The sequence below is a fragment of the Aspergillus caelatus genome (genome assembly GCF_009193585.1).
Source record: "Aspergillus caelatus strain CBS 763.97 unplaced genomic scaffold BDV27scaffold_176, whole genome shotgun sequence".
NCBI classification, from domain to species: Eukaryota; Fungi; Ascomycota; class Eurotiomycetes; order Eurotiales; family Aspergillaceae; genus Aspergillus; species Aspergillus caelatus.
The window spans coordinates 47,114-59,510 of NW_022475439.1; the positions used below are offsets into that span (position 1 = coordinate 47,114).

At 47.5% G+C, this 12,397-nt stretch overlaps 6 protein-coding genes across 6 annotated transcripts; all 6 read left to right on the plus strand.

The window, feature by feature from the left end:
• The first annotated feature begins 187 nt into the window (after window positions 1-187).
• Window positions 188-2,849, plus strand: BDV27DRAFT_133188 (uncharacterized protein). The gene is made up of 2 exons (XM_032068027.1): window positions 188-1,706; window positions 1,759-2,849. The coding sequence occupies exons 1-2, from the start codon at window positions 567-569 to the stop codon at window positions 2,554-2,556; spliced, it is 1,938 nt and encodes a 645-aa protein (XP_031924452.1). The 5' UTR covers window positions 188-566; the 3' UTR covers window positions 2,557-2,849.
• A 125-nt stretch (window positions 2,850-2,974) lies between these two features.
• BDV27DRAFT_133189 (F-actin-capping protein subunit alpha) lies at window positions 2,975-4,446 on the plus strand. Its single transcript, XM_032068028.1, has 7 exons — window positions 2,975-3,167; window positions 3,237-3,255; window positions 3,373-3,488; window positions 3,546-3,635; window positions 3,692-3,744; window positions 3,796-3,933; window positions 3,992-4,446. The coding sequence occupies exons 1-7, from the start codon at window positions 3,111-3,113 to the stop codon at window positions 4,338-4,340; spliced, it is 822 nt and encodes a 273-aa protein (XP_031924453.1). The 5' UTR covers window positions 2,975-3,110; the 3' UTR covers window positions 4,341-4,446.
• Window positions 4,447-5,110: 664 nt separating this feature from the next.
• BDV27DRAFT_29229 (uncharacterized protein) lies at window positions 5,111-6,370 on the plus strand. The gene is made up of 2 exons (XM_032076247.1): window positions 5,111-5,474; window positions 5,531-6,370. Exons 1-2 carry the CDS (start codon window positions 5,341-5,343, stop codon window positions 6,255-6,257), a joined length of 861 nt encoding a protein of 286 aa, XP_031924454.1. The 5' UTR covers window positions 5,111-5,340; the 3' UTR covers window positions 6,258-6,370.
• Window positions 6,371-8,291: 1,921 nt separating this feature from the next.
• On the plus strand, window positions 8,292-9,397 carry BDV27DRAFT_133192 (PEX11 domain protein). Its single transcript, XM_032068029.1, has 3 exons — window positions 8,292-8,555; window positions 8,633-8,790; window positions 8,933-9,397. The coding sequence occupies exons 1-3, from the start codon at window positions 8,357-8,359 to the stop codon at window positions 9,323-9,325; spliced, it is 750 nt and encodes a 249-aa protein (XP_031924455.1). The 5' UTR covers window positions 8,292-8,356; the 3' UTR covers window positions 9,326-9,397.
• Window positions 9,398-10,030: 633 nt separating this feature from the next.
• BDV27DRAFT_133196 (uncharacterized protein) lies at window positions 10,031-10,770 on the plus strand. The gene has a single exon (XM_032068030.1). It carries the CDS (start codon window positions 10,151-10,153, stop codon window positions 10,718-10,720), a length of 570 nt encoding a protein of 189 aa, XP_031924456.1. The 5' UTR covers window positions 10,031-10,150; the 3' UTR covers window positions 10,721-10,770.
• Window positions 10,771-11,010: 240 nt separating this feature from the next.
• On the plus strand, window positions 11,011-12,390 carry BDV27DRAFT_133197 (DUF3431 domain-containing protein). Its single transcript, XM_032068031.1, has one exon. It carries the CDS (start codon window positions 11,334-11,336, stop codon window positions 12,363-12,365), a length of 1,032 nt encoding a protein of 343 aa, XP_031924457.1. The 5' UTR covers window positions 11,011-11,333; the 3' UTR covers window positions 12,366-12,390.
• The last annotated feature ends 7 nt before the right edge of the window (window positions 12,391-12,397 follow it).

Here is a 12,397-nt window from a genome sequence, read left to right on the forward strand (position 1 = left end):
AATTGTGGGACATTTTCTTCAGACAACTTCTATTCTTCTGTGTTTCATGTATGTAAAATTTCCGTTTTCTCTGGACGAGTCTGCCAGTATTAGAATATGTAAAAGAATCCATCCATGAGATCTCACGATGCTTATCGAAAGTGGTGCCATGGCTACTGGACCAATCAGAATCGCCAAACTGGGAGGAGGGGCTGCACGGAGCGTGATTCGCCGAATCCAGCGGCAAAGGACGTCAGTACCTCGATTTCAGCAACAGAACCCAAGGACATTCCTGGATGTCCGTCCCATCTTTTAATTCTTGGAATCCTCTGAGTATAACAATACCTTGTTTATCTTCTTATTTTGCCTCTGTTCAGCTCTGATTTCCGTGTGATACGTCAAAATTCTGCACAAGAAATACCCTCTTCGTGCCGTTTGCAGATCTCGCGCCGCCTTATAGTCATTGTGACATTGACCTACAAAGTACTTAACCGCCACCAGATTGTCGCACTGGAAGACTTCATCATGTTTTGATTTCACTGTTCCAAAGCATTGACACGTGTTGAAGCTGGGTACTCCATCTCAAAATGACGTCGTCGACTACTTCATCGGCCGTATCGCACAGCGTGCCGTCCCTACCATTCGCAAGTAAACTAAGTGAACAGTTATCGCAAAGGAAGGAACAAGGTGAATCTACAACCGATACGGAATCTTCAGGAAAATCTACTTCACTTGGTCCCCCATTGCGTCCTTCACCCAAGTCACGGTCGTTGTCCGACGCGCCAAAACCTACATCTGCACGTTCCACCCCCGAAGAACACCAGCCGTCGAGTAAAGATGATAACTCTCTTTCATCTACCCCAGAAACACCTCGTCGGCCTTCTATGCATGGCTTACCCCTAAACTTGCCTTCGAAGCCTTCTGGACCCTCGTCCTTATCGAGTCGTGCTCCACTCTCCCCGAAGCTTGATTCGTCCCAGATCTACGGCTCCCCGGGCTCTGTCCTCCCTCGACGCTCCCGTGGTCTCGACTTTTCTCGCGCCTGTACCAACCTTCATCACTCTACGCTTGCCGAAACATCGCCTGATTCTTCACCAATAATTGGTGGACGGGGAATGACAATCCCCCAACGCCGAGGCTCTATGGGGTCGACTTCAGTACCTCCGTTTTCTACATCTGGGCCCGCTGATAGAACGGCAATCTCAAGCTCTGTATCAAGTGTGAACATGATGGAGTCAGATACAAGCAGCAGCGAGGAAGATGACGAGCCGATGATTGGCGATAGGGATGACATGATAATGAATACACCGCAGGCCAATAAGATGGGTAATGCTTTTGCGGTGGGAAATGTGCCCAGTCCGGGTAACGATTGGATGGGTGGTTATTCGCAGGCAGCAGCAAGTCTTATGAGCTTTCAGCGGGCCAGGTTCCGCAAAGGACGTAGTAGACATAGCTCTAGCAGTGCTAGCGGAAACAGTTCGAAACCCAGTCCTGGCCCACTGTCTCCGCCGGTGATGAAGAGCATTGAGAATCAGAATGGTTACTTTGGCTCACGGTCTAGCTTGAGTGCACGGCGTGAAAGTCTGAGTTTGGGTACTCGTGATCTTCGTCTCTCTGACTTAAGTGACGAAGGGGAGAACCGGGGTAACAGCCCAGGTACTTCGAACTCCGAGGGCGGGCCCTTGGGCGTTATTCGACGGGCTGTAACACGCAGAAGCAGTTTATTGGTAAGTTCTTCCATTTCACGATGGTCTGAACCTCCGCTTACGCCTCTTCTAGCCAAAAACGAAGACCTTCGCGCGTATTCGAGCTGCATTGATGGAGGAATCAGCCCCTATCGACTGCGAGGCGAAACGGGAAGCCGAGGTCATTCGGCAGGTCCGGGAAAGCGAGCCAGAAATTCCGCAAACATCACCCAGTTTAGATGCCCTCTCGTCGAGTAATCCCTTCCAGCCAACTGATCTGAACCGTAATTTGGATGATATGCCTGCGAAAACTGGAACCTCTGTTCCCGATGAACCTAGCTTCAGCGAGGAAGCCCATCGAAACTCTGCTGGTGCCGAGTTTTGGAATTCTTTCGATGAACGCTATCGTACGCCGCCGCCGCCGCCTCGACGCCAGACGGGAACTTCGGTATCTGAGGATGATCTCTCCATGGATATCACGCCCTCAACTACTATGGGATCGAATTCTGAGTTCGCGAAACCGAGCGACAGGCCTAGCTCCCGCTGTTCGACTCCAATCGCAACACAGCCAATCTCGATATTGGAATTTAAAAGGAAACGGCGCCGTGAGGACGATTTCGATCCGAACCTATTCAAGCGAAGGGCGGTGTCTCCGAGTATGAGCGTCCAAAGCAGTCCAGTGATGCCTAATTCACCTGCTGTGAGGGATACGGGCACCAGTATATGGGGTCCACCCAAAGCCAACATCGGTTCTCTTTTCCCTGATCAGCCAAACACTGAAAGTGGCACCCGGAATCCATCCACACCCAAGCATCCAGGTCATCTGAAGCGAGTGGGTCTACAAGGGATGACTGAAACGAACGATGGTCTCATGAATATGAGCATCGAGTGATTGTCGACATTCTTGACACCCAAGCGTTCTTCTCCACGAGCCGGGCTCGTTTCTTCGTACCACTACCCTAATAATTTTACCTCAGCATGTCTTTCTTTCATTCCTGTGTTTATTTTAGCGTGGAGCCGTTATATACGTTGGACTGGTTGGACATTGCCTTCGTTTATTCCGTACATGGCGTTAAGCGGGAGCCTTGTGGTTGGGTGACAATAACGTTTTAGTAGTATAGTTTCAACTTTTTCTAATACATCGATATCACACATAGCACCCAATCAAAACATCATATTTTAATCAGCATTGCATGTAGCAGAGAGTTGATGCCTAGGAGTTGAATAGCCGCGGTCCTTGTTCCTAATGGCCACGTGCGAGGAGCGGGCGCTTACGGCGCTAAAGCTTCCGCTGTTGACACTGGGGAAGCAGCACAGTTTCAGGAGCTCATTGATAATCTACGGGCGTTTACCTGTCTATTGGTTTACTCTGTACAGACATTCTCATATTCTGGAGAAATCGATTCATCACACTTACCTAGAACTCGTTCATAATTGATTGTCCATATGGCATCCACAGTTGACATCGCTTCCTCGTTCATTGAGGGTGCCCCGCCAGGCGAGGTATGCCCGTGAAGTCGAGCTCTTCTCCTGCGGTATATTTTCGCTGTGTGACTAACATTAAATTCCCAGCTCGCCGACGTTGTTGCCGGTAATTTTCCCTCGCTCGTTTATGTTGCCCGTTCCCCGCATCCCAGACTGCACATGCTCCCCCGCCAGAGCTCCCAAGCCATCCAGAGCCAAAAGCTAAACAAGATCGAATAACCAGATGTGAAAGCGCTTACTTCCGACGGTGCCGATATCATCCCATCCCTTGCTCCCGCCTTCGAGCGATACAATGAAACGCAACTGGCGACCGTGAAGCTGCCCGGAGCGAGTCAGGAGGTGGGGTGACCCTTATAATCGCGTGGAGAGTCAATGTCTGACAAGGCAACTGCAAAGGTCCTTATCAGCGAATACAACAAATTGGAAGGTAACCGCTACTTTGACGTCGAGAGTCAGACGTCGTTCGAAGTCGATCATGTCACACAAGTATGGCTGCTTTTTGGTGGGGGTCTAGGCGGGGGGAAGGCTGACATTGGCTTCAGGAAGCCTCCGCGGCGCAGTCTTATGTATTGGATTCGCAGAATGCGGACTTGATGTGAGTCGGTGGATACCGGGTTGGAAAAGCTGTTGCTGATAGCAATTGCAGCAACTCGCTACTCAAGTCGCTCGGTGCTCACGCCCGTGAGCACTACCCTAATTGCGCGTACGGTGTATACCCCATTGAAAACGACTCTGCCATAGCTATTTTGTTGGTTTCGAACCGCTACTCGCCTAACAACTTCTGGTGGGTCCATATAAATGCTTTGTCGGGTCTATTGGTGCTAAATGAGTTACCCATTAAGGAACGGTCGCTTCCGCGCTACCTATCAGTTCCCTGTTTCTGAGCCCACGACCGTGACCGGCAAGATCCAGGTTGACGTCCACTACTACGAAGATGGCAACGTGGCGCTGAACACGAACAAGCCCATCAACCTTTCCGTCTCATCCCTGTCCGCCGAGAGCATCATTTCCCGCATTGCAACTGCGGAGCGCGACTACCAGGAGGATCTGAACCGCGCGTTCGTGCAGATGGCTGAGGGCGCATTCAAGGGCCTGCGCAGACAGCTCCCCATCACACGGCAGAAGGTGGAATGGGAGAAGGTAGGAGGATACCGCCTGGGACAGGATATCTCCGGTGGTAAGGGTCGTTGAATACCACTGGTACGTGGGGATATGCTGGCCTAGATGTAGATTGAGCGTTAGCGTGATTAGAAGGATTCATTCTAAATTGATGTTGAATAAATTATAGGTTTTGATAAGGCTATATCTAGGCCTGTACTATTTACAAAAAATAGGTCACCCGCGCTAACTCTAGTTTGTCAACCTCGGTCTGACACTGAGCGGCATGATGCTCATACACTATATAGAACGGTAGTCCGCGGGATTTCCCCATCACAACATTCACGCTTTTACATTGTCGGTATATAGTTTTCAGAACTTTAGCTTTGCATATAATAGCCAGGGAAGAGTATTTCAGGCAGTGATAAACTGACTTCGGTTCAAAGTGTAGCTTTACCTCTTGCAGATAGGCTCCATGGTCGACTTCCATAAACTTTTCTCTTCTTTTTGAAGGCGTTCCTTCGGCTGTGTGGCGCAGTATTTTCGGGAAGGTGAGTATTAGTATGTACTAGTTGTTAGTGAGAATATACTTAGACTACCAGCACCCCAGTTTATATTAGAACCGGGAGTATGGGGTTGAAGATATACCTGAATTTTTGATTAAAACCACCAAGTTCTGCTTACAGAGGTAGTTTTTATTAACCCTTGTAACTTCTAGCTTTATCAATCGGTCGGGCTTTATTGGACAGGTGACAATTCAGCAACAGATTCTTGGCAATTTCTGATTTCGGTATCGAGGGCAAGGTTGGATTTCAAGGGGCTTGACTTGACGCCCATTCAACCCCCGCCCTCTTTCCGGATCAGGGGGAGGTTCATTCTTTTCGGCTTTTGACTATTATCCAGTGGATGTCGTCTCTTTACTTCGAGGCAGTCTAAAACGCACGAGCTATCCGTTTCCTGCATAAGTGCCATTTCTCCACATCTGTCTAACGTGACCAGACGCGTTATGTAGCGATGGTTCTCCTTGATTGCCTCCGCTTTTGTTTCTAAATCCCATTTATAATACTGATTAAGTTATTTTTTTGGGATAAATATGAACCAATATGAGAGACGGCAGAAGAAAAGAAAGAATAAAAAAAAGGGGACCAAGGCGCGTGGCGAACACAAAGGAGGCAACACAGGAGCGCAGCCATCGGAACGGATAAAAGCTAAGCAGAATCCATCAAGGTATATATAACATACAACATTTTTATAGGTGATGCGGGCTAAATAGCAATCTCTAGCGAGGTATTACCAAGCTCCATTATCCTTCCCCTCAAAGACCAACATGTATTGCTATCCTATCTCCAGCACGTCCTAGAAGAAATGTGTGAAAATTTTGGGGCCAAACATCACCAATGTCAATCACTTTTCGAGGAGCGTGGCTGGACAGAGCCGAAGTCACTGGAGTTACATATATGGTGTCGCGTTATCTTAGATTGTCGGGACAAGTTACCACCAGTATTAGCAGCTGTTCGTGATGAAGAAAGAAGAGATATCCTCAGGACTTGTACCAATATTCGTCACTCTGCAGTTCATCGCCTATCACAGGATGCTGGAAAGATCCTCCAGAGTCTAGAAGCCGGTATAGGTTTGGCCAAGATGCATCAGGATGCAGCAGTTGTTCAACATATTCAGAATCTCCGGTCGGACTTCCAAGCCATCATCGAAAACACTTGGTCACGAAAACATGCCTCGCAGGACAAATTGCGGATACGACTTGAACAAATCTTGGCAGAGCAGGCTCGGCTCGAGCAGAGAGCAAAAGAGGATGCTAAAACAGAGATAGACAACTATTTTAGAGAGGCTGGTGCAAGACTTACAGATTGTGTTAACTCTATATCACACAAAACGGTACCAGCTGCGGAGGTTATGTTTGATAGTGACAGCTTCTCTGAACCTGATATCGACAAAACTCTACTAGAGGCAGAAAAAGCATGCATTGCTCCTTTAGCGAAGTTTCCTAGATAAGCTCTCTGAACGACATATGGCCTTAATAGCCCGAAGACTCCAGGCCTCCTCCTGGCCACTAATCACGACTATGGAATGCATACTGCTGCTCACTACCATTGGATAATATTTGTCCAATTGTATTATAATTATATCACTGTCTCATACAGGGTATACAGTCCTCTTATTGAACTCTTAGCGAGTTGAGGGGGCCCATTGAGAGCCCAGGGAATATCACGGGGAGGTCATGGTTAAAACTAGCATATATAGCATGAAGGGCAGATGTTGTGAAGAGGCTACGGGACCGTGCGAGGAACTCCTAGCTTTTAAGCGTGGAAGCGGCGACCTGCTGGTTGACAGTCTGCCCCTTCATATTGATACAAAAATGATTTCTAGGTGTATTTACCCTAAAGGCCCGGTAAGTAATGGGAGGATTTTGATATGGTATGAACGACTCGGTGGAGAAGCTTCTAGGGCAAACATGGTGGCTATTAGCTCGGGCTCTTAGGGCTGTTAAAGCATTCAAGATCACCCATGCTGCTCCTTGAGAACTACATCATACCCACCAGCCGTCAGTTGCCGCAAGAGGGTGATTCATACAGCAAGGGTTGAGGCTAACAATCAAATTGGTCGGGAAGATTTCTCACCGTTGCTCATTCTAGAAGTGACTGGTGATAAGTATGCCGGCCGTCTTTGCGAAGTTGAGTCAAATGCTGATACTGTACTAGTAAGGAGCCTGATACCGTTTGAAAATCGCCAACAGAGCTGGAACTTTTTCGAAGGCATGGGAGTCAACATACAATTGAGAACACTGGAACTGTGGGCTAACTCACAGAAGATATTGACACAACATCTCTTGCCTTGATAACTCTGCTTACACATGCAATGACTACAAATTTGCGTCTCGATCAGATCTCTCGGCTCGTTGACGCTGATTTAAACTTTTATATCCACCCCAACACAAAACAAGAAAATTCACTTAACAAATATATAGACATATTTTGATCAGACCCGAGAACGGATCAATTCAGTAGTTTGCGTTAATGTCCTTCACCCCTTTCGCACCCACGGCAGCGCCAATGCGCTCCCTTTGGCTCTTCAATTAGTGTACGATGTCCTTACGCATCGGGCGTAATTAAAAGGTACACGTTGTACTTTGTCGGTCAGCTTTGTCGATTCTCAACAGAGGTATTGGAACTTCGGCCGCTGGAAAAGTTGCTTATAGATCGTCTCAAGGAACGTATCCAGGTCAAAGCAGATCCTCTGTCACTGGCTATGCGGATCTTGACCTGTTTGTCCGTTGGTGTGTCTCAAATTGAAGTGGATCTCGGAGAGTTGCTCGCGATGCAGTGTGAAGATGGCTCGTGGGAACCTTGTCCATTCACCCGGTATGGCTCGTCCAAAATGAACATTGGCAACCGTGGCCTTACAACCGCCTTTGCAGTCAAAGCGGTTGAAATGTGTCGAGGCAATTAGGATGTTTCCTGCATTCTCTTGGTCCCTTGACAAAACCCCAAAACTACTTCCAGGGTAGCATGCAACTAGCCTAGATGTGATTATGGGGGAGAAAACTACGCAGATCGGTCAGTAGACGCATGTCTTATTCCATCGCTTCTTCCTAAACTCTAACCTCATGATCTTGGAGATAAATGAAAGAAATCGGAAATTAGATTATTTAGTTTGCGCTGTCAATGCAAAGGATCCATCATTAAGTTATAACCCATTTAAGAAGGTATTTACGTTTGAAAAAAAAAAATAAATAAATAAATAAATAAAAAGAAATAAAGTTTGAACCATCTAATCCAAAAGAGCACCAGTAAAAGCCCGCCCGGCAGTTGTCTTCCAAACAATGATTGCAAAAGGATAGGTCAATTGAGCCAATTCACCCGCATGGATCTAATGCCGCTCGGCAGTGGAAACACGGCTCGGAAGCCCGGCCATGATTACCAATAAGAACAGCTATCCTCATCTTATCGCCTATAAGATTTAGCGTCAGCCCCCGGTAAATATAACCCAAACTACCCGCCTTTCGCGTATAAACATAATTGAGGTACCTCTACAACGCGTCCATGAAGTCATAAAGAAGAAAATAAAACAAAACAAAACAAAACAGAGCAAAAATGACAGTCAAAACCCTCACCCAAAAACCCAAACCAAGCCTCCTCCACCAATTCGCCAACTTCACTCGCACAACCGCAGGCCTCGAGAAGACCTGCCGTCTCATCCAATCCCTCGCCCATATCGCCATAGAACTCGATATCACCCCGGGATCCACCACGACCGCGCAATGGCAGACAGCTAGATCGCAAATAGCGCTGAGTAAGTCCCAGAAATCTCTGCGAATACACAAATCGAATAATAAGACAGAGTTAATTAATAATTGAATGCATGAACAGCGAGACGGTTTTTCCGTTTCTTCGCGTTCATCGATTGCTTTAGTCAGGTTTATGGACTGCTTGGCGGGGCGCAGGGCCAAGGGTTGTTTATGACCATGATTGAAATTGGGCGGTGGAGTTGTTTGGGGTTGTATCTTGTTTTGGAGGATTTGACTATTGTGAGTTTTTCTTTCTTTTTTCTTTGGATTTATTTTATTTTATTTTATTTTATTTATTTATTTATTTTTTTTTTTTTGGGTCTTAGACCCTTGTTATGGTGTTGAAGAGATAGTTAGACGGACAGGCTAATAAGATAAACAGCTCCACGCATTGGGCGTCCACCCCGTCGCCTGGAATACACCAATCCTGGTTGAAGCTTTCAAATTCTGGTTCTATTCTCTTTCACTATCCGTCCTCGGTGCTGTTTTGGGCTTGTTATTTACTTCCCCTTCATCTGCTGGTAGCAAGACTAGCAGCAACGAGAAACAGAAAGAGAATAAGAACGCCGAGAAAACGGTACCCAATACCGATGATTCTCAATCCAAGGCCCAGAGAACAGCCCTCATGAAGCGCATCGTGGTCGACGGATGCGATCTCCTGATCCCGGGGGTGTTCGTTGGCTGGATGCAAATTAGTGAACTGGTGATCGGTGTGACGATGGTGATTAGTACGGTTGTTTCTGGGGGAGATGCTTGGGTGAAGGCGCAGGGGTGAGTTGAGTTTGAGCTTTTTTCCTGGATAGAGAGGTTGCGAAGGCTTTGTTTGTGTGTGTGTGTGTGTGTGTGTGTGCTTTATATGGTTTGGTTTGATAGAGGGTGGGTTATAGATATATAAATGTCATTGGGAATGCTAGATTGGTGATTGGGGATAGGTAGATAATGCATTAAGCATATTTAAGATTTCTTTCGTCTGGCAGGTCATTTGCCTGTGGGCCGGGCTTGACGTAAGCTGATCTCCCTGTGTCAGTCTAGTTTCAGGGGCACTTACGTTTACTTCCAGGATCAGTATGAGACCTTACAGTTCTGTTCCCTATAGATGAGTGTTGTACGTGTACTGTACCCAGGATTCCCATGGGTCGCTAGAGACATGTCTCGGGTAGTGGATCCTACGATGTTAGGATGGAGTACTTACTCGAATATATTATGAACATATACAACGAGAGATCCTTACAGAGAATCTTATAGAATAAGAGGCAAGATATGCATTTAAAAGCAGAAGGTAGAGAGGTGTCTTCGGAAAGTATGGGAGGATTATCAATGGGCAGTCCAAGCAAACAGCCTCAACATCAGACCACATCCTAGCCAGATAAGATACCCAAAGTACGGAGTAACTGCGAGTTACGGGGGAAAGATCATGGTTGTGCGTGGGTTTCTGGCTTTAGAGGCCAATCTTTATAGACCACACGCCAACGGCACCAATGCGCTTTCCCCAAATAGGCACGCTTTACCTTCCTCTGCCAGTAATTGACCGTCACCATCACCATCACCATCAGCGTCACTGCAGAATACAGAGTATATACTACTACAGAGTAAATGCGCTATGAAATCTCAGCGAAACAAATCACGCCTTCTACTAGCCCTCTACGCACGACCTAAGCACCCCGAAAGCTATCACTATGCTCTATTATTCTGCCCCAAAACCACAGCAGCGCAGAACGCAAAGCCTCTTCCGGCAACTAAATACCATGTCAAAAATACAATCGAAAATATCAACGACCGGATCTCCCAGCCCTGGCGCTTTGAGCGATCCATGATAGATGATATTAATCTGGAACCGCGGTTATTGGTTTGTGTTGTGATCGGAAAAATTGTCTCGCAGGAGCATGTGGAGAGGGTGTTTGGTGAAACGCCTGTCTACCAGGTTGATCATCCTGACAAGGAGAAAGCGTTGGTTTTTGATTGTCGGTCGTGGGTGGTCGATGCTCTGGAGAGGCTTCGGAAGTCGGGTGTTGTTTCTTCGCTACTTGATTGGGAATTGCTAGAGAGGAAGGCTGTGGAGTATGTTGAGGGGAAGAAGAGAATGGGGAGATGGGACGCTGGCCAAGATGTAAGTGCGAAGTTAAGAGTTCCGATCATGGACTTGATCATAGGGTCAGAAATTTCTACTTAATGTGGGCTTATGTATTGATGTGATATGATAATCGTTGATATGATATGATTTGATTAGATCCGGGAATGATAACCGTTTACCATGTGTTTGTTGTGTAGTATGAAACATAGCTTCACCAGATGACATACATATCTTATGTATATTTTTAGCCACACTGTTGCCTAGTCACAAACGCAGGAATATGATCGTATGCTCTGAGTAAGACAAGGCTCTGAAGGAACTTTTCAGCCCCTCAGCACAAAACCCGGTGTTTTTCGACCCCAGCACTAAACCATGCGATCCCCGAGGAGGTTTACGTATGCACCGGGCAAACGAATTAAAGAGATCTCCACCTTTCCAAAGCCGAACCAACAACATCCCTCACGGCACCCAACTCCCAAAACTAAGGAGCCGCTGATCGACAGCCATGGCGTTTACCAGCAAGCGAGGCTATGTGCCGATCGCAGTCAACACCCTAATACTCAGCCATTGACACAAATCCCTTATTAGCTGCCGGCTCGCGCAACGACCCGTCCGAGGAGGCTGAAAGAAAAAAAAAAATGACAGGACGGAAACGCCTACGCAAAACGGATAAGGAGGGGATAGGAAAACTTACCGATTACTTCTCCTCACTATGTGGATGATTCGAATGCGCCGGACTCAGGCTTGGGTCATTAGCGCGGCGACGTCAGCTTTGATCTGCGGTTCTCTTTATCTCTTTTTCTTTGCGCATCGTCGCGGCGGGAACATCTATCGTTTGGTTACGGTGCCGAAACCCGTGGAAAGGATGAATGAGCGTACATTGGTCATAGCTAAGACGCAAGATGCGGACACGAACTGGGTCGATACGCTCGTGCACGACGATAATCGGTTATCCAGCGCAGTGTACACAGTCGACGCGCCAAACACGACTGATACTACGTTAACCGTGCCGATAAATAAGGGCCATGAGGTCATGGTGTATCTGACATATATCATCGAACATTACTTCCAGCTCAGCGACGTGACGATCTTCATGCATGCAGACCAAATCTCCTGGCATAATAACGATCTCATGAACATGGATTCGGCACTGATGGTCCGTCGTCTGCGAAACGACTACGTTTACAAAAAAGGATATACGAACTTGCGATGTCAACACGACCCCGGCTGTCCGGAGCAGATTCGACCTACCCTCGCGGGCGGGCAGTATACCCCGGATGTGCCTGAAGCAGTGGTCATCGGGGAGTCTTGGAAGACGTTATTTCCGGAGGAGCATATGCCGGTTGTGCTGGCGCAGCCGTGTTGCAGTCAGTTTGCAGTTAGTGCGGAAGTGATTCGGCGGGTGCCGTTGATGAACTATGTCGCGTACCGGAGGTGGTTGATCGAGACGGATTTGGATGATAATTTGTCTGGACGGGTGTGGGAGTACTTATGGCAGTGGATCTTTACGGGGCAAGCCGAAGTTTGTCCGGACGAGCGGGTCTGTTATTGTGAGGGGTATGGTGTATGCCTAGGGAGTGAAGAATACGAGGAGTTCTTTAGGGCTCAAGATGAGGTGCGGAAATTACATGCGCAGCTGGAGCATACGTCACTGGGTGAGACGGTCAATGCGATGCGGAATAAGATGGCTGCGTTACAGCAGAGGATGGATGGGATTAAAGCCAGCGCACTCACGAGTCAATGAAACGATTAATGACATGGCACACTAATTTCAAT